Source organism: Euleptes europaea, chromosome 5, assembly GCF_029931775.1.
Source record: "Euleptes europaea isolate rEulEur1 chromosome 5, rEulEur1.hap1, whole genome shotgun sequence".
Lineage (NCBI taxonomy): Eukaryota > Metazoa > Chordata > Lepidosauria > Squamata > Sphaerodactylidae > Euleptes > Euleptes europaea.
Window position 1 is genome coordinate 49,654,456 of NC_079316.1, and position 18,905 is coordinate 49,673,360.

General features: G+C 41.9%; 1 protein-coding gene across 1 annotated transcript; it reads left to right on the forward strand.

The window, feature by feature from the left end:
* Positions 1 to 3,467: 3,467 nt before the first annotated feature.
* LOC130478281 (coagulation factor VII-like) lies at positions 3,468 to 18,018 on the forward strand. The gene is made up of 8 exons (XM_056850431.1): positions 3,468 to 3,546; positions 3,891 to 4,051; positions 4,855 to 4,879; positions 5,286 to 5,399; positions 7,244 to 7,378; positions 8,826 to 9,175; positions 16,878 to 16,995; positions 17,441 to 18,018. Exons 1-8 carry the CDS (start codon positions 3,468 to 3,470, stop codon positions 18,016 to 18,018), a joined length of 1,560 nt encoding a protein of 519 aa, XP_056706409.1.
* Positions 18,019 to 18,905: the final 887 nt, after the last annotated feature.

The window sequence follows — 18,905 nt, forward strand, 5'->3', positions numbered from 1 at the left end:
ACAAACAAAGGAACCTAACGCCAACTGCAGTCCTTCACAACAGTCTGCCTAGCCAGTTTATCCAGAGCCATAGGTAAACCCTGGGCTAGGGCTGCTCCAGACTCTGGTACCCTGGAACTAATGTAAAACATGGAATTGACTTCTGACTATTATAAGTGTGTTTGGGAGCAAGCAAGTGGGTGAGTGAAGTATCTACCAGGGCCCAATATGTGGCTGATGGGCTGAATTTGGCTTGGTGAATCACAAGTTGCACAGGCCTGGTCTAGGGATTGTTTTTCATAGTCATTATAGGGTTGACGAACTCCAGGCGAGGCTTGAAGATTTCCTGGTATTACCACTGATTTCCAGACTACAGAGATTAATCTCCCTGGAGAAAATGGCTGCTTTGGAGGGTGGACACTATGGCATTATCCCCCACTGAGGTCCCTCTCCTCTCCAAACCCTGCCTTCCCGAGATTCCACATCCAAATCTCCAGGAATTTACCAACCCAGAGTTGGCAATCCTACCTAGAGTTACCAACCTCAAGGTGGGTCCTGGAGTTCTCCCAGAATTTCAACAGATCTCCAGACTACAGAGATCAGTCCTTCTGGATGAAATGGTACCTCTGGAGGGTAGACTTTATGGCATTACATTCCTGCTGATCTCCCTCCCCTGCCCAAACTCCATCTTCTCCAGGAGCTGCCCCAAACTCCAGGAATTTCCTAAACTGGAGTTGGTAGCCTTAAGTCATCACCCCAGCAAAAGCCTAATGTGTGCAACAATCAGTACTACCCGACAAGGTTCTTCTGCAGCTGAGACCATGGTTGCTTGTGAATTCCTTGGTAGAAATTCCTTCGGTCACACAGAATGACTCAATGACTTAATTCCCATTTAAAGCCAGGGAATTCAGACTGAAAAGAAAGCTTTGTACATCATGATGTTGATGCAGCAGCGCTCATCATTTTTTACACTTTTAAAATTTATTTTTGGACTTGTACCCCAACCTCTATCCCAACTGAAGCGACGCAGCTAAAACCTTTGGGTGTCCAGACATGCACAAAAAAGACAATGGTCTAGATCCTGACCCTCCAAGTTATACTGCCCATTGTTCTTCACATCCTACTTGCTATTAAGAGTTATCTGAAGCAGACTGCAGAATGGGGCCGGGAGAGGCCTCTTTTTCTGCTGGAAAGGGGAACCCTGGTGAAAACACCAAGGTCCGCCCTTGCATCATGCCCGCCCTGAGCCCTGATTGGCCCATTTGAACCAAGGGGCAGCCCATCAGTGGCCACATGGCTGCAGGAGCATGGGAAGCCTTGCTCCGTCTGCCATGTGCTGCCACCACCTCCCCAGGTCGGCTGCCCTGGGACCTGGTGGGCTCTGCTGTTCTCTGCTTCACCTCCCTGGCCCCACCACCCAGCATCCCAGTGCTGGCTCAGGTGCACCCCTTGACACATGCCTGAAAACCGGGGTTCTGCAGGTAAGTCTGAGCCCATGCTTCTCCCAGAATTACAACTGATCTCCAGACTACAGAGAACAATTCCTCTGTAGGAAATGGCATCATTGGAGGGCAGACTCTGGCATTACACCCTATTGAGCCCCCTCCTCAAGCACTGCTACATATGTGAAGGCTCAGGGGAAAAATGAAATATTTGTATGCACATTAATTCAAGAAGGTATGTGGATTGAACATTATCCACACATGCACAGAAAAGGCTTCCAGGATTACATATGGATGTTTTCTTGCCAAGCACCTCTTGGCCCCTAGGATATTGCACACGTGGAATACTCATGTAAGATTTCTTGTATTTGCTTTCCCAAAGTTTAACTTAAATCTGCATGTAAGAAGGTTTGCCTTTAATGGAAGCATCATGGTAAGGAGTTGGGGCGGTGGGGGACTCCTGTTTGTTTAAATATGCAAGAACTCTAGGACTCTCCATTACACTAAAGATGAATCCACCAAATTAATTCATTTATATTCTCTTCTCCCTCTTCCTTCCAAATATTATCTTTTCCTGCAGTCTGGTAATCCAAAGTATTTATGAAAAGCAGAAGGTCTAGAAAGTCAATGAATAACCATGGCTGGAATTGGGGGTGGGGAGAGGAAAGTATGTTTGCCTTCTGGAAAACAGTCTTTCTGCTTCTACAGAATAGCTGTGTCGAGAATTCGGTGGGAAAGTTCACAGCATCTTCGGGAGAATAAGGACTGCAATGACAAAAAGGGCCTCCAGTCAGGAGACTTGCCACAAAAGTATGAATAATATAAACACCGTGCTATAGCTATTCTAATGGAATGGTGAGATAGAATTGCTTTTTGTTTATGTTTTAATTACATGAAATTTCTTTGAGCTGGAAAGTTGACATGCCGAGGCCTCTTTGTCAATATTTGTACTAGATTAATCATCAACAGTTAAATTCGCACCATTTTCTTTGGTGTTGATCTAAATGGCGCTTTGTCCTTCCTAATCAGGTAAGCGAATGCAGGTTTTCTATATTATGACGAACTGGGGCTGTTTTCTTCAGGAAAGAAATGTTAATGGCTCAAGGTCATCACTGGACTCTTCACGTCCACCTTTCCCCTCAACATTCATGCTGCTCCATGTGGCAGGGAGGTTTCAGCCGCTGGATGCCATTAACCTGTAAACTTTGGGAGTGAAATAAACTTCCCCAGCACCCCTGCTCCAATCAAATTCAGAGCCCCCGTCAGCCACAAGAAAGTGAAACGAAAACCTCAGGCGATCCAGACCTGGGCCTCCTGTTTAAGATGTAGTTTGGCCCTCACTTAACTGATGATATCTAGAAGCTGGAGCAAGTACTAGGAGGAGACTAAACAAACTCAGCCAATCTGATGCCTTCCATGGTCATCAAACAGGAGACAACGGAATGGGCTTCTATCTGCTTCTGAGCACTGCTGCACACCTTTAGCAGTCCAGCAAAGGTTTTTGGGTTTGGACTAACTCTCCTAATAAATGCTCCTGTCTCCCAAAGTGCAGATTTGGCTACATGTGCAGATCATCTGAGCTGTTATTCCAGTGCATTTAGCTTGTTGGTTTGCGAAGATACTTCATGTCTGTGAAACCTACTTGGCCTTTAATTTAGGATTTCCAGCTCTGAACGGGGAAATACCTAAAGATTGTGGGGGTGGAGCCTGAGGAGGGTGGGGTTTGGGGAGGGGCTTAAATGGCATATAATGCCATAGAATCCACCTTCCAAAGTGGCCATTTTCTCCAGGAACTGAGCTCTGTCACCTGATTAGTTGTAATCCCAGGAAATCTCCAGCCACCAACTGGAGGTTGGCAATCCTACTTTCATTCCTTTTATTTCTATTTCTCCCTCTCCTCACTTCCTGATTTCTATATACCCACATACCCTCTGTCCTTCATTCTCTCTCATCTCACTTACTTCGAGTGGAACTTGTTCATTCTCTTCTTCTCTGTGTAGGTGACCTTCTACAAAACTATAAGAGCCTACCCATTTTGGCTGTAGAATGGCTAGAAGTTCCTTGAGCGTGACCTTTATTTTATTAATATGCTCCTTCTACAGCAGCCTAGCATTTTCATTTTCAGGTAGGTACTTATTAATCTCAAAATGGGGCTCTGACTGTTGATTCAAACACCAGCCAATATACTCGTATACCTAAATAAGAGCTAGCACCCATAATTTCATTTTAGATATTCCATCCCAAAAATAAGTTGCAGCTTCCATTTAACCTACATCTTTCCTATCCTGAGATTAAGCCTGAGGTTGAATTCCGATCTAATATTTTCAAATGTGCTACCATAACTTGTTCCTTTAATTTTTTTAACCAAGGGGGAATAACTTCATGTTTACTTCTGCTCACTTCTTCAAGTCTATGACTAGACTGGATTCAAGAAGCAGGATTCATAATGGCATCGCTCTGTTTTCATAGTTTTCATGAGACCAGAAGAGGCAAACCAGGTCCTGAGGATTCATAAACGTGCCAACCAATTCTTAGAGGAAATTCGCCCAGGAGATCTGGAGAGAGAATGCTTTGAAGAAAAGTGCTCTTTTGAGGAGGCAAAAGAGATTTTCAAATCGCAGGAGAAAACAGTGAGCTGATTTTCAGGAAACCTAAACCTAGAGCTGGCACCTGGGAGATACGTGGAAGGGCATTTCTCCAAGCATCCCCAAAATACTTTGAATCATGAGATCAAGCAACCACAAGAGCCTACTTCCCCATTCATATGGATCAGTATTGTTATTTGAAAATGTATAAGTCATCACTAAATATTTTTAAATCACTGATTAGTTATACAGAAGCCAGTAATCTAAGGTAGCCTGATAGATATGCATCTGATAAAATGACTTACAAAAGTGTATGTTGGAATAACTTTTGTTAGTCTTTAAGATGTCACTGTTTTATTCCAGTATTGCTGACTAACATAGCTACCTATCTGGAATTAGAAGCCAGTAAGAAATCCTCAAAGCCATCCAACTTGATTAAAGATGCAGCAATGGGTGTATAAATCTAAACTGTTATAATTGAACTCCCCTTTTTTCACAACTTGGTGCTGTCCTCCCCGCCCCACAAAGCAGGTTGGTTGGTCCAGCTTTGCACCAGTTCCACAGTTCCTATAGGGTTTCATACTAGAAAGCTGGTGTGGTACCACCCTTGCATTGGCAACATTGTGCTATGTAGATAGAGCAAGATGTTCAGGTAAATGTTTTGAGTGGGGTGCCAGAATGTGGTATTGCAGATCGTAGGAGCAGGATGTTTCAATGCACAATCATGTGTGGCTTAAATTAAACTAATATATAGAATCACTTATCCATTACAGCTTAATCTTAAAAGGAGGGATCCCCAGATAATGTCTGATGACTAATTTACCAATTCTTTCATAATTATTTTGCAGATGGAGTTCTGGTTTGATTACAAAGGTAGGAGATTATCTTTGATTTCCCCCCCTTCTGCTATGGTCAACTGAGAGCTAACGTGAAGGCTAGTAAAAATTTGTAATTTCTTTATTCAAGGAAAGCACATTGGTTTTTAGACAAATTAAAAATTTAAAACTTGATGCTATTTTAAAAGTTAAAATACCAAGGAACAGAATTTAAGAGAAAAATTAATATATTTTAAAATAGCATCAAGTAAAATACCCTGAAATTTGACAGGCTTGCTTCTTGATTATCCTAATACTGAATGAATGGTGATGGTTCGATTTTTAAGAGCAGTCACCGTGGTGCGTATTTCATTCTCTTCTGATAATACCCTTTCCTGGGTTCAGTTCACTACTTGTCTCTTGCCCTGATGTTTTTCACATGGCAGTTCTCATCTTCCAAACAGATTTAAACCCCTGCAAAGAGAATCCCTGTAAGAACGGTGGAGTCTGCAAAGTGAAGTTCTACCAAGTTTCCTGCATTTGCCCTCCAAGATTTGCAGGGAATGAGTGTGACATAGGTGAGTAAGAGGAACAGATTGATTTTTACATAAGAGAATGATTGTTAACTTTCAGGAACTCTTGTGCCTTGGTTGTTAATGCAGTACTGTGATGATACAATATTTATTTATATTTATTGAGTACATTTGCATTCCACCCTTCCTCCAAAGAGTTCAAGGCCACATACATGATTATCCCCTCCTTTATTTTATAGTCAAAACCACCCTGTCAAAACCACAGGTGGGCTAAGTGTGTCTAGCCCAAGGTCACCCATTGGGATTCATGACACAGTGAGGGCTTGAACCCAGGTCTTTCTCATCCTATGCTGACACTTTAACCACTGTGTTTCCAGTTTCCCCAAGTGGAAAGGAGTTTCAGGGGCAGTGATACCCAGGTTTAGTTTTCTTTGGATGAGATGACACTGGAGATTTACGGTGTCTTGCAATGTGTGCTTTATCCACAAATATGCAAACAGAGCACTGGTAGAGGCAAAGAAGGCATTCCAACAAGGCAGCAGATCCATTACGCCAGTAGAAGAGACCCTGCATCAAAAGGGGTTTTCACCTTCAGGCAATTCAAGTCTCTCTCTCTGTTGCCCTTTCTCCCTTGGTGTTGCCTCAGTTGTTTGTACACAGATACATATGCACAAAGCTCTTCCCTTTTCTCAGGTAAAGGAATAAGAACTAGTGTGGTGCAGTGGTTAGAATGTTGGACTAAGATCTGGGAGATCCAAGTTTGAATTACCACTCTGCCATGAAAGCTTGCTGGGTAATCTTGGACCAGTCACACACTCTCAGCCTAAAGTACCCCACAGGATTGTTGTGAAAATAAAATAAAATAAAATAAAATAAAATAAAGGAGAGGAGAACAATGTAAGTGGCTTTGGGTCTGCATTGGGGAGAAAGGTGGGTTATAAATTAAATAAACAATATTAAGGAACTCTTCAGTTAAACAGTACATATATAAAGTAGTGACACAGTAGCACTTTTCAGACTACACATGAATGTGTCAAGTGTGGGGAGTTAGGATCACAGCTGCTGTCCAGAATCCAAAACTCCATATCCCTGTTGACATGTTACAGTGCATGCATCTATTTGTATGAAAGAGCAAGCTCACATTCACTTTACAAGTGAAACTAGAGACCAGTATCTGGACAAATGTGGGGTTTAAATCACATGTTCAAATGTGCATGCGTTGAATGTAACATGAGAATTATTCAGTGAACATATAAAGAAAAATCAAGTGAACAGTGTACACTGATGGTACATATGTTCACTGTAATTTGTGAACGGAGCTCATGTGGTGAAGGCACCCGTGTTCATACAGTGAATTTCCAGGGTTCCACCTATGCACACGAGTATTGCATGCAGGGAGGGCTTAGCCAGGGGCTATGACTCTGATAATCTCCTTTTATGCATTCATTGAAAAAACTAATTAAATGACCCCTCTTCTTCACTGCAGTGATTTTAATGTCAGGAGCAGCTGCTGCTGAGGGGTACATCATCTGATTTGTATGCTGAAGGCCCAAAGTTCAGTCCCTGGCATCTCTAGTTAGAGTCAAGCAGCACATATTGTGAAAGACCTCTACCTGAGACTTCAAAGAGCTTCTGCCAGTCAGAGCAGACCTAGATAGACCAAAGATCTGACTCAGTATAAGGCAGCTTCATGCTTTGTAAGCTGTCTTGAGTTCCTAAATGGTAGAAAAGTGGCTAATAAACGTTTTAAATAAATAGCATATAGAAATGTGTAACAGTCCTGAGTTATGAATTTAATTCCTGCTATTTAAGATGGCATTGAAAAGTCAACAGTGCTGAGTGGCTCTTTTCCAATTAAGAACCTGTTAAAAAGTGTCCTTCTTATGCAGAGAAGTCAGAATGCTGGTACAAGAATGGCGACTGTGGGCAATACTGCCAAGATAATGAACAGTCTCTTCATGTGACCTGCTCCTGTGCTTTGGGTTATATACTAAGTGAAGATGGAAAACGGTGCATACCAACAGGTAAAGGTTGATCTTTACTGATTGAGAAGAGAGTGGGTCTCATGCTCAGACTGTGGCACAACCCCCAAATGAACTGTACCATATTGTGTTGTGATGTGCAGTTGTAATTTACCTACTCACAGATAATGGTTCCACCAAAAACATATCCTAGTTTTTCATCCTAAAATGAACTAATAATAATCAGCCAATTGCTGTCAGCTGCACAGAAACTTTAACCAACATATTTCCTTATCTGCCATCCACTGTTAGGCTATAGAGATGTAAATTAATTTAATACATATTTATAAACATTAATTATCTCTGTTCCAGTACTTTCAGCTGAGGGCTATAAACCTGAACATACACACATGAACGCATGAAAGCTGCCTTATATTGAATAAGACCATTGGTCCATCAAGGTCAGTATTGTCTGCTCAGATGGGCAGCGGCTCTCCAGGGTCTCAGGCTGAGGTCTTTCACATCACCTACTTGCCTAGTCCCTTAACTGGAGATGCCAGGGATTGAACCTGGGACTTTCTGCATGCCAAGCAGATGCTCTTTCACTGAGCCACAATTTGAATTATTATGGGAAAGATAAAAGGATGAATAAGGGAAATATACAGACTTCTGATCAATTGCAGGCCAAGGAATAAGATTATAAGAGTAAATGGGGGGGGGGGGAAATATTGGGTTGGATCCAACATATTGTCTTGGATCTTCCCTGCTTTTGCATCCCACCAGTTGCCATTTCCAAAACCAGGAAAATTGATTCCTTGGATCACAGTATTGGTCACAGTATTGTGACTAATAGCCACGAGGGTCAGGGGGTTGCAGGGAGAAGGGAGTGAAATTTCTCCCTTCTTCCTCTTCTGTCAGCGGAGCTGTGCTGAGCTGACAGAAGTGACAGGGAGGGCAATACCCACCCCCTTCTCCTGTTTCACAAAGAAGAAGAAGAAGAGTTGGTTTTTATATGCCGACTTTCTCTACCACTTAAGGGAGAATCAAAGGTTTCGCAAACCCACCAGGAATCAACTCTCTCAGGGTAGGAATAGAAATGCCTGCCAAGGGAACAGGCAAGTAGGGAAAATTAGCATACAAATGCTTTTACTCTAAGGCCATGTATATTATTTTTGCTGATATAAAAATATGATAAAGAGGTGTAAGTGAACAAATAGTACCTTATCTTATCTGCATGCCACAATAATTTTGGCATTAATGATTTGTATACAATTAAGAGTATAGGTAAATTTGTATGCACTTTTTTATCTTTAATTTTTTTCCTCAGTGATCAGCTGAGGGGAAATTCTCTCTTAGGTTACATTAATTGCTGAAGTTCTTTACAACTTTTCTCATTTCAGGAAACCAGATAATTCACTAATAAAAGTAATCAGGCCTATGACTACTTTTGAATTATTTAAATAGCTTACATTAAAGTAAGTGGATTTCTCTTGAATTTTCTTCCTTTAAGATCACTTTCCCTGTGGGTTGGCTAAAGGATCTACACGTTCTTATGAAGAAGGATCTGAAGAAGGATATTTTGGGCACAACCAAACTAATGCTTGGACTAGGGATGGAATGAACCAAACATTGTCTCAGGAGAACATGACCAGTTGGAATCAGACATTAATTCAGGCCATGGTAGAATTGAATCAGACTGCAATAGAAGGAGAGAATGAGGAAGATGACCTTAAAGAGACTGAAAGGAACCTCACAGAAGTGGATCAACACAGTTGGCTAAACATAAATTACTCTGATGAAGATGGCGACTCAAGGATAATTGGAGGCTCCTTCTGCCGCCCAGGAGACTGTCCCTGGCAGGTAAGGATACTTTTCTTGAAAGTTCTGACAAAATTGCCTTAGCTCACACTCCATTTATGCAAAAAGTTGCAAATAGTTTTGCTGATCTAATGTAAAAAGCCAAAACAAAAGCCAGGTAATATGTGTTAAGACTTGAAAAAGTATGCAAGCTTTTGAGTTATCCAGAACTCTGCATCAGGCTGGATTTTTTTACAGGAGGGAACAAAAATGCTCTTAACCATCCTGAAGTTACTCATCATGAGTTCCCCTTGAATGCACAGCTTTGTCCTCGAAGTGTGGTGGCGGCTGTGCCAGCCTCTAAGCTTGGGTTTGGGCCATTATAAGCGGGCCAAGGAACTATGGCGTGCCATCATGCCAGTACTGGAACCTCTGTGCACATCCTGTGAGGAGGAGCTGCTGCTCTGGTACTGTGGGCACAGCTCTCAATGCCTAGAGATATTGTCACACATCACAGTATCTTTTTATAAACCCTTTTATACAGTGAGGGGGGAAAGTATTTGATCCCCTGCTGAATTTGCCCATTTGCCCTCTGACGAAGAAATGACCAGTCTATAATTTTAATGGTAGGTTTATTGTAGCTGTGAGAGATGGAATAACAGGAAAACCCCAAGAAACCCAGAAGACAAAAGTCAGAGATTGATGTGCATTATAATGAGTGAAATAAGTATTTGATCCCTTTGCAAAAGATGACTTAGTACTTGGTGGCAAAACCCTTGTTGGCAATTGCAGAGGTCAGACGTTTCTTGTAGGTGGCCACCAGGTTTGCACACATCTCAGGAGGTATTTTGTCCCACTCCTCTTTGCAGATCCTCTCCAAGTCAGTAAGATTTCGAGGCTGATGTGTAGCTACTGGAACCTTCAGCTCCCTCGACAGATTTTCGATGGGATTAAGGTCTGGAGACTGGCTAGGCCACTCCAGGACCTTAATGTGCTTCTTCTTGAGCCACTCCTTTGTTGCCTTGGCCATGTGTTTTGGGTCATTGTCATGCTGGAATTGTCACGCACAGCTTGTCTGGACTTCAGGAGTTTACCTGGTAGCAACTTCACACCACGCAGTTCTGCTATGTACAATTTATTTACAATATCTACACAGAGTCCTTTGCTGTTAACATTCACAGCTCTGAGCATCAGCATGCTCCGCCAGCATATATATTTCAGGCAATAGGTAACTTACATTCACTATACAGACTTATATACACATTCATGACCAATCACAGTTCACCTGAGATGAGTCATTCTGGAAATCCCCATTCCTGGCTGTACAAACTGGATCAGACCAGCATTATCACATGACTTAGCTGTCACTCTGATCAGTATGATCTGTTTAGCAAACTGCAGACTAGGCATAACTTTGACATATGTTGACACGCCTCCCTAGTCAAACGTTTGTTAAACACAGCCATTTCTTCAAGTATTTACATCTTTCAGTATTCAAACATTTCAGTCTCCTGGTTTTGTGCACACCAACCATTCTCATTTCTGGAGACTTGCACCCCTAGGTAATTCTTAATCGGGCCTAGATGTTTCATTTTAAATATTTCCTGTATAGTCTGCATAAACCATTTCAACTGTTCCTTGTTGTGGTACATTAGACATACATCATCCACAAAAAGTAATAAATAACAGGTTTGTTTACATATTTCCACTTGATACAGACATGGATCAGACACACTCTGCTTAACTCTTTTTTGGTTAAAGCATTTTTTATACACATATTCCATGCATGTCCTGATTGCTTTAAGCCATATAATGCCTTGTGCAATTTTAACACTGTTTTGGCATTTTGACATTTGAACCCTGGTATTTGATCAAGATATAACTCTTCCTCAATAGGTGCGTTCAGATATGCAGTATCAAAATCAAAATGATCAACTAGCATTCCTTCTGCTCCAGCCTTGGTTAATGCAACTCTTATTGTTTCCATGCGAATCGTGGGGGCAAATGATTCATAATAATCCTGTCCGACCACCTGCGTAAATCCCCTCACAACTAATCTTGCCTTATATTTAACATTCCCATTTGGCAAGGTTTTGAGTCTGTACAACCAACGGCAACTCAGAGTTTTCTTATCTGCCAGCAATTCAGATAAGGAAAATACTTCATTTGACACCAATGAGTTATATTCCGCCTCCATGGCTTGCAGCCAAGCATTTTTCTCTTCTGAGGCTAGACTTAACACATCATTGTAATCAGTTGGAACTTTCACAAACACATGGTTAGCAGTTACACCATACCTTTGAGGTGGAATACCTTTTGTAGATCTAGAGGACACTCTTGGCACTACTCTCTGATCTGCACTTTGCACACTCTCAGAGTCTGCATGTATTGGTGACTGCACCTCCTGTTTTACTTCTGGCATGTTATCAGAATCATCGTTCATAGGTAACATTACTGTAGATGGTAATTGGTTTGCATGTATCTTAGGCCAATTAGAATCCTCACAGAATGTAGCTGAACGACTGAAACTTAATGCATTTTGGTTATTTACAAAACGGTAAGATTTCATTCCTGTCTGATACCCCAGGAATGTCAACTTTTTTGCTCTTTCACCACCTTTCCTACTTTGTTTCAGTGGTATATTAACCCATGCTTTACTGCCAAATATCCTGATATGATCCAAACTGGGATCTTTCCCATACAAAGCCTTGTATGGAATATTATTTGTGGCACTTGTCCAAATTCTATTTGAAATATAAGAAGCATTTTTTGCCGCTTCAGCCCAGAACATTTTTGGCAATCCAGCATCAAGTAGCATTGATTTTATCATTGTTTGCAGTACTCCTGCCTTTCTCTCTGCAACACCATTTTCTTGACTCATAGATACATTTGCAATTCTATGTTCAATACCTTGAGTCTTAAACCAATGAGCCATTTCACCAGACATGTACTTGCCCCCAAAATCACTTTGGAACTTACAAATTTTATGCCCCAATTGCCTTTGCACATTATTAGCCCACATCTTTATAGTATCACACACCTCTGACTTCTTTGCTATGGGGTACACCCATGTGAACCTTGTGGCATCATCTATCAAAAGAAGAAGATATTTTCTTTTAGATATACTGTCTGGGAAAGGGCCTACCACATCACTATGAATGAGATATAGAGGGGTTTTTGTTACTCTGTCACTCCTTGGTGCAACTGGGTGTGCTTTAGACTTACTTTGCTTGCACACATCACAATCCAGATATGTTTTGCACCCTTCAACCTTCTCTTTGCCCAGCAGGGCAAGAGTTTTATTCAAGGTACCCCAGCCCACATGGCCGAGTTTTCTATGTAGCAAATGTATACACTTATGGTGTGGGTTTTTATTTAACACTGTTTGTGCTTTACCTGCCATGTTCTCTAGCACATACACATTACCTTTCGATTTCCCCACTGCCATAACTTTATCACCTTTGAGAATATTACAGCACTTATTTCTGAAAGTCACACTGAATCCAGCAGAATCTAGTGCACTTATACTTAATAAGTTTCTCTCAAGAGAGGGTATACAAAGCACATCATTGAATGTATGGTTTAAACTTCCAAACATTACACTTCCTTCACAGGAAACAGTTGCAGAACGTCCATCTGCCACACTTACATGACCTAACGCCGATTGATGTGAGTTCATTAGTAGCCTTTCCTCCCTCACAAATATTTGTGAAGCTCCTGAGTCAATTATCCAAGAGTCATTCAGGGAGTCTGGACTCACTCTCACCAGCGTAGCTTGCTGTTTGGTCACAACTTGAGTCTTTTTTCCTTCTCTGTATTTCCTTGCAGCAGGGCAAAATCTTTGAATGTGCCCCTCTTTTCCACATCTGTAACATTTCTTGACACGTAAAGCCACAGGTATAGGCTTGCTTGTTTCACAGCTGAGGCTTGTATCCTTCCTTATCTCATGCTTGGCACAGCTCCCGGTCTGGCTAACTGCCAACTCCCGTTGCATATATCGCGCCTCCTCTGCTAACAATCTCCCTGAGATATACTGCAAAGATAATTTTGCTGCATCCACAGATTCAAGGGCTGAGATAAGTGGGTCGAAACGCTCCGTCAGGGAACTTAAAACTATAAACACCTGGTCCTGGTCAGAAATCTGCTTTCCCCTCTGAGCCAGCAGTTGAAAATATGTGGCTAAGGTATTCAAATGAGCTCTAACACTCTCATTTGGCTCCATAGTCTTTCTATAAATCCTTCTCATCAGGGAAATAAGAGATCCAGCCGTGTCTTGCACATATACAGCCTTGAGGCTATTCCAGGCATCTTTAGCTGACCCCTGTCCCGCCACATGCACCAACTGGTCATCAGCAACACTTAATATCAACGTGGCCAATGCCTTCTGGTCTTTTAAACTTTCCTCAGGTGTGGGAGCTTGTGGGGGAGAATCCACATACATCCACAATGACTCACGCTTAAGATAATGCTCCATTCGCAGAGACCGCACAGCATAGTTATCTGCAGTCAGTTTATCAATCAGCAGGGCAGAAGCAGCTTGCGCCATGATATCTTCTCTCACCGGCAGTAGCTGATTATCTTCCCCTGGTTCCTCCTCCGACTCCTTGTCAGAAACAACTGAACCGTCTGCAGACTGAACATCAAGGTCCTCAGTGTCGCTGGCCTCTGTAGTCATCCAAACCGCTCACAGCAGCAACTCACGGCAGTAGCTCACCAACTCCAATAGAACCTCCAGCTCTCAGCGCAGTCTATCTGGGCCCATAACCCTGTCGCGCACAGCTTGTCTGGACTTCAGGAGTTTACCTGGTAGCAACTTCACACCATGCAGTTCTGCTATGTACAATTTATTTACAATATCTACACAGAGTCCTTTGCTGTTAACATTCACAGCTCTGAGCATCAGCATGCTCCGCCAGCATATATATTTCAGGCAATAGGTAACTTACATTCACTATACAGACTTATATACACATTCATGACCAATCACAGTTCACCTGAGATGAGTCATTCTGAAAATCCCCATTCCTGGCTGTACAAACTGGATCAGACCAGCATTATCACATGACTTAGCTGTCACTCTGATCAGTATGATCTGTTTAGCAAACTGCAGACTAGGCATAACTTTGACATATGTTGACACGCCTCCCTAGTCAAACGTTTGTTAAACACAGCCATTTCTTCAAGTATTTACATCTTTCAGTATTCAAACATTTCAGTCTCCTGGTTTTGTGCACACCAACCATTCTCATTTCTGGAGACTTGCACCCCTAGGTAATTCTTAATCGGGCCTAGATGTTTCATTTTAAATATTTCCTGTATAGTCTGCATAAACCATTTCAACTGTTCCTTGTTGTGGTACATTAGACATACATCATCCACAAAAAGTAATAAATAACAGGTTTGTTTACATATTTCCACTTGATACAGACATGGATCAGACACACTCTGCTTAAACTCTTTTTTGGTTAAAGCATTTTTTATACACATATTCCATGCATGTCCTGATTGCTTTAAGCCATATAATGCCTTGTGCAATTTTAACACTGTTTTGGCATTTTGACATTTGAACCCTGGTATTTGATCAAGATATAACTCTTCCTCAATAGGTGCGTTCAGATATGCAGTATCAAAATCAAAATGATCAACTAGCATTCCTTCTGCTCCAGCCTTGGTTAATGCAACTCTTATTGTTTCCATGCGAATCGTGGGGGCAAATGATTCATAATAATCCTGTCCGACCACCTGCGTAAATCCCCTCGCAACTAATCTTGCCTTATATTTAACATTCCCATTTGGCAAGGTTTTGAGTCTGTACAACCAACGGCAACTCAGAGTTTTCTTATCTGCCAGCAATTCAGATAAGGAAAATACTTCATTTGACACCAATGAGTTATATTCCGCCTCCATGGCTTGCAGCCAAGCATTTTTCTCTTCTGAGGCTAGACTTAACACATCATTGTAATCAGTTGGAACTTTCACAAACACATGGTTAGCAGTTACACCATACCTTTGAGGTGGAATACCTTTTGTAGATCTAGAGGACACTCTTGGCACTACTCTCTGATCTGCACTTTGCACACTCTCAGAGTCTGCATGTATTGGTGACTGCACCTCCTGTTTTACTTCTGGCATGTTATCAGAATCATCATTCATAGGTAACATTACTGTAGATGGTAATTGGTTTGCATGTATCTTAGGCCAATTAGAATCCTCACAGAATGTAGCTGAACGACTGAAACTTAATGCATTTTGGTTATTTACAAAACAGACTAGGCATAACTTTGACATATGTTGACAGGAATACCCATCCTCGACCCATTTTCAATGCCCTGGCTGAGGGAAAGAGGTGCTCACCCAAGATTTGACAATACATGGTCCCGTCCATCGTCCCTTCGATGTGGTGAAGGTGTCCTGTCCCCTTAGCAGAAAAACACCCCCAAAGCATAATATGTCCCTCTCCATGTTTGACAGTGGGGATGGTGTTCTTGGGGTCGTAGGCAGCATTCCCCCTCCTCCAAACACGGTGAGTTGAGTTGATACCAAAGAGTTCGATTTTGGCCTCATCTGGCCACAACACTTTCACCCAGTTCTCCTCTGGGTCATTCAGATGTGCATAGGCAAACTGCAGACGGGCCTGTACATATGCTATCTTGAGCAAGGGAACCTTGCAGGCTCTGCAAGATCTGTCCTTCACGGCGTAGTGTGTTACCACCTGTTTTCATGGTGACTATGGTCCCAGCTGCCCTGAGATCATTGACAAGTTCCCCCTGTGTAGTTCTGGGCTGCTTCATCACCGTTCTCATGATCATTGCAACTCCACGAGATGAGATCTTGCATGGAGCTCCAGACCGAGGGAGGTTGACAGTTAGGGTTAGGGTTGTCACCTTCTCACCAAGCTGCTTGGCAATAGTCTTGTAGCCCAGTCCAGCCTTGTGCAGGTCTACAATCTTGTCCCTGACATCCTTGGACAGCTCTTTGGTCTTGGTCATGGTGGCTAGTTTGGAATCTGATGAATTGATTGCTTCTGTCGACAGCAGAACCCTACCCCTACCCCTAATCTGGCTGGTTGATAAGGGATCAAATACTGATTTCATTCATTATAATGCACATCAATCTCTGACTTTTGTCTTCTGGGTTTCTGGGGTTTTTCCTGTTGTTATTCTGTCTCACAGCTACAATAAACCTACCATTAAAATTATGGACTGGTCATTTCTTCGTCAGAGGGCAAACCGGCAAATTTAGCAGGGGATCAAATACTTTTTCCCCTCACTGTATCTGAACTGGAAGTGTATAAAACTCATCTACAAATGTACCTTCAGCCTTTTCCCATACAGCTGCTTACCTGCTTGTTATTTCCATTAAGGATTTCTACTTCTGTGCCCTAGCTAGGTAGAGAGCCAGCGTGGTGAAGTGGTTAAGAGCGGTGGTTTGGAGCAGTGGACTCTGATCTGGAGAACCAGGTTTGATTCCCCACTCCTCCACATGAGCGGCGGAGGCTAATCCAGTGAACTGGATTTATTTCCCCATTCCTACACACGAAGACAGCTGGGTGACCTTGGGCAAGTTACAGTTCTCTTAAGAGCTCTCTCAGCCCCACCTACCTCACAGGGTGTCTGTTGTGGGGAAGGGAAGGCGATTGTAAGCTGGTTTGAGTCTCCCTTAAGTGGCAGAGAAAGTCGGCATATAAAAACCAACTCTTCTTCTTCTAATTATTCTTTGTATGAAATGTAGTTGACTTTAATGTGCTGCTTCTTTTTCTTCCTAGGTACTGATCCAAAATAAGAGAGGCTATGGCTTTTGTGGGGGCAGCTTAATCAGCAGTCAGTGGGTACTCACTGCAGCACACTGCCTTGATACCATTGCCCCTCATCAAGTTACTGTTGGTGAGTGCCATGGAGCCATAAGCATCATCAGCCATTTTTTTCCTGTCCACAGCACACACCCGTGAATATATGGTGCAGTCTCTCTTTTCTCTTTTAACATAAGTGTGTGTTTAGCCATCGAGATCATGGTAGAGATAATATATCAACACGTTCCCAATACTGTAAACAAATAGTCCATTTCAAGGAAAATTTGAAAGCGGTGCATGCTGTTTCATTAAACCAAAATACTTGCACTTGAAATGGAATAGCTAATTCCATGATGAAGAGAGAGTGTGATGCTAAACACCCTAGATTTAAATTGCAAACGTTTTAGTGGCATTTAGGAGGGGCATTTCCCCTTCTTTTCTGCTTCAGACAATTTTTAAAAACACCTCTCATTCCTTTCCCCTCACTATAACTAGCTCTACAAAGGTATTAATTCGTTATACTTTCATTTGCCTCTCAGGAGACTATGACAAGCACCAGAGAGAACAGGATGAACAAAAGGTTAGAGTGCATCAGTTCTGGCAGCATCCCCAATATGACCCAGTCAACTTCAACAATGACATTGCTTTGATTCAGCTGACCAGCAATGTTGTTTTCAGCCAGCATGTACTCTCCATTTGTCTTCCCAGCCCTAACCTGGCTACTTTACTGACGGAAAAAGGCACGGTAGGAATAGTGAGTGGATGGGGCAGTACTCATATGAAGGGGCGGTCAACCCGCTTTCTCCTGAAAGTCAAGTTGCCTGTGGTGAGCATGGATACTTGCAGACAATCCACAGAAAAACTCATTACAGACAACATGTTCTGTGCAGGTTATCCTGACGCAGCTCACGATTCTTGTAAAGGCGACAGTGGAGGACCCTTCGCTGTACTTTATCGCAATACTTGGTTTCTCCTGGGAGTTGTCAGCTGGGGAGAAGGTTGTGCAACCGCAGGAAAATATGGGGCTTACACCCGTGTGTCCAACTACATTTCGTGGATAAAAGAAATCACTGAAAGTGTGACTGATTCGGAAGGATTTTTACGTGGGTTGATATGAAAGCTATTTTTAATAGAAAACATACTATTTGTATTTTGAATTTACTGCAATATATTTGTTTGCACTGTATTGATTACACTGGAGAAGTGCTTTCCATATGCTGTTGTATGTAGCTTCGACAATAAAAATTAAAATAACATATCAGAATGGTTTATCAAACCAGCTTCTTCAGAGAAAGATGTAGCCTAGAAGTTGGGGTTACTTCACTCTTAACAACATGCCTGGCATGAGTCACATTCAGTAGGAGAATGAAAAACAACTGAGAAATTTGAACACAACTTATGTGCTGTAATGATCTTATTAAAATGTTTTACCTCAGAGCTTCTCTTTCGCTGTCTCACGCTGTGCTAACCCATATAATTTAGCTAACAATGACTGAGCAGACAGTGATGATTTATTTCCATTTCACTTTGCTTTAAAAAAAAAGAGAGGGGGAAAAGGGGGCAATTTATGGAATTTGTTTCAAAAGAAGCTAGAAAACTACTCCAAAGCTAATTATCTGGAGGATAGGTCCCTGTTTATAGATGGTTAGAAGTGTACTTACTGGAATTTCATGACTATCTATAATTTTAATAAGCAGCCTTTTAGTTACTTAAATACCTTGGTAAATCTTTTGCAATTAAAATGACTTTTTAAAACAACGGAATTACTTCTAGCAACCATTACTATTATCTGCACAGCAGACAAACATATACACCCAGCTTTATAAACACTGGAACAGACTAGTTAGAATAATTCTAGCAGGATCTGGGACTTCTAACAAACCCAGTTATGAGCCCCACATACTACAGACAACCAAAAAATTCACAGGTGGCTGGACCTGTTGTCAAGAAAAAAAAAATACTGAAGCTGTATGTAAATCTTCCAAAGCATTACTGCCCAAGTGT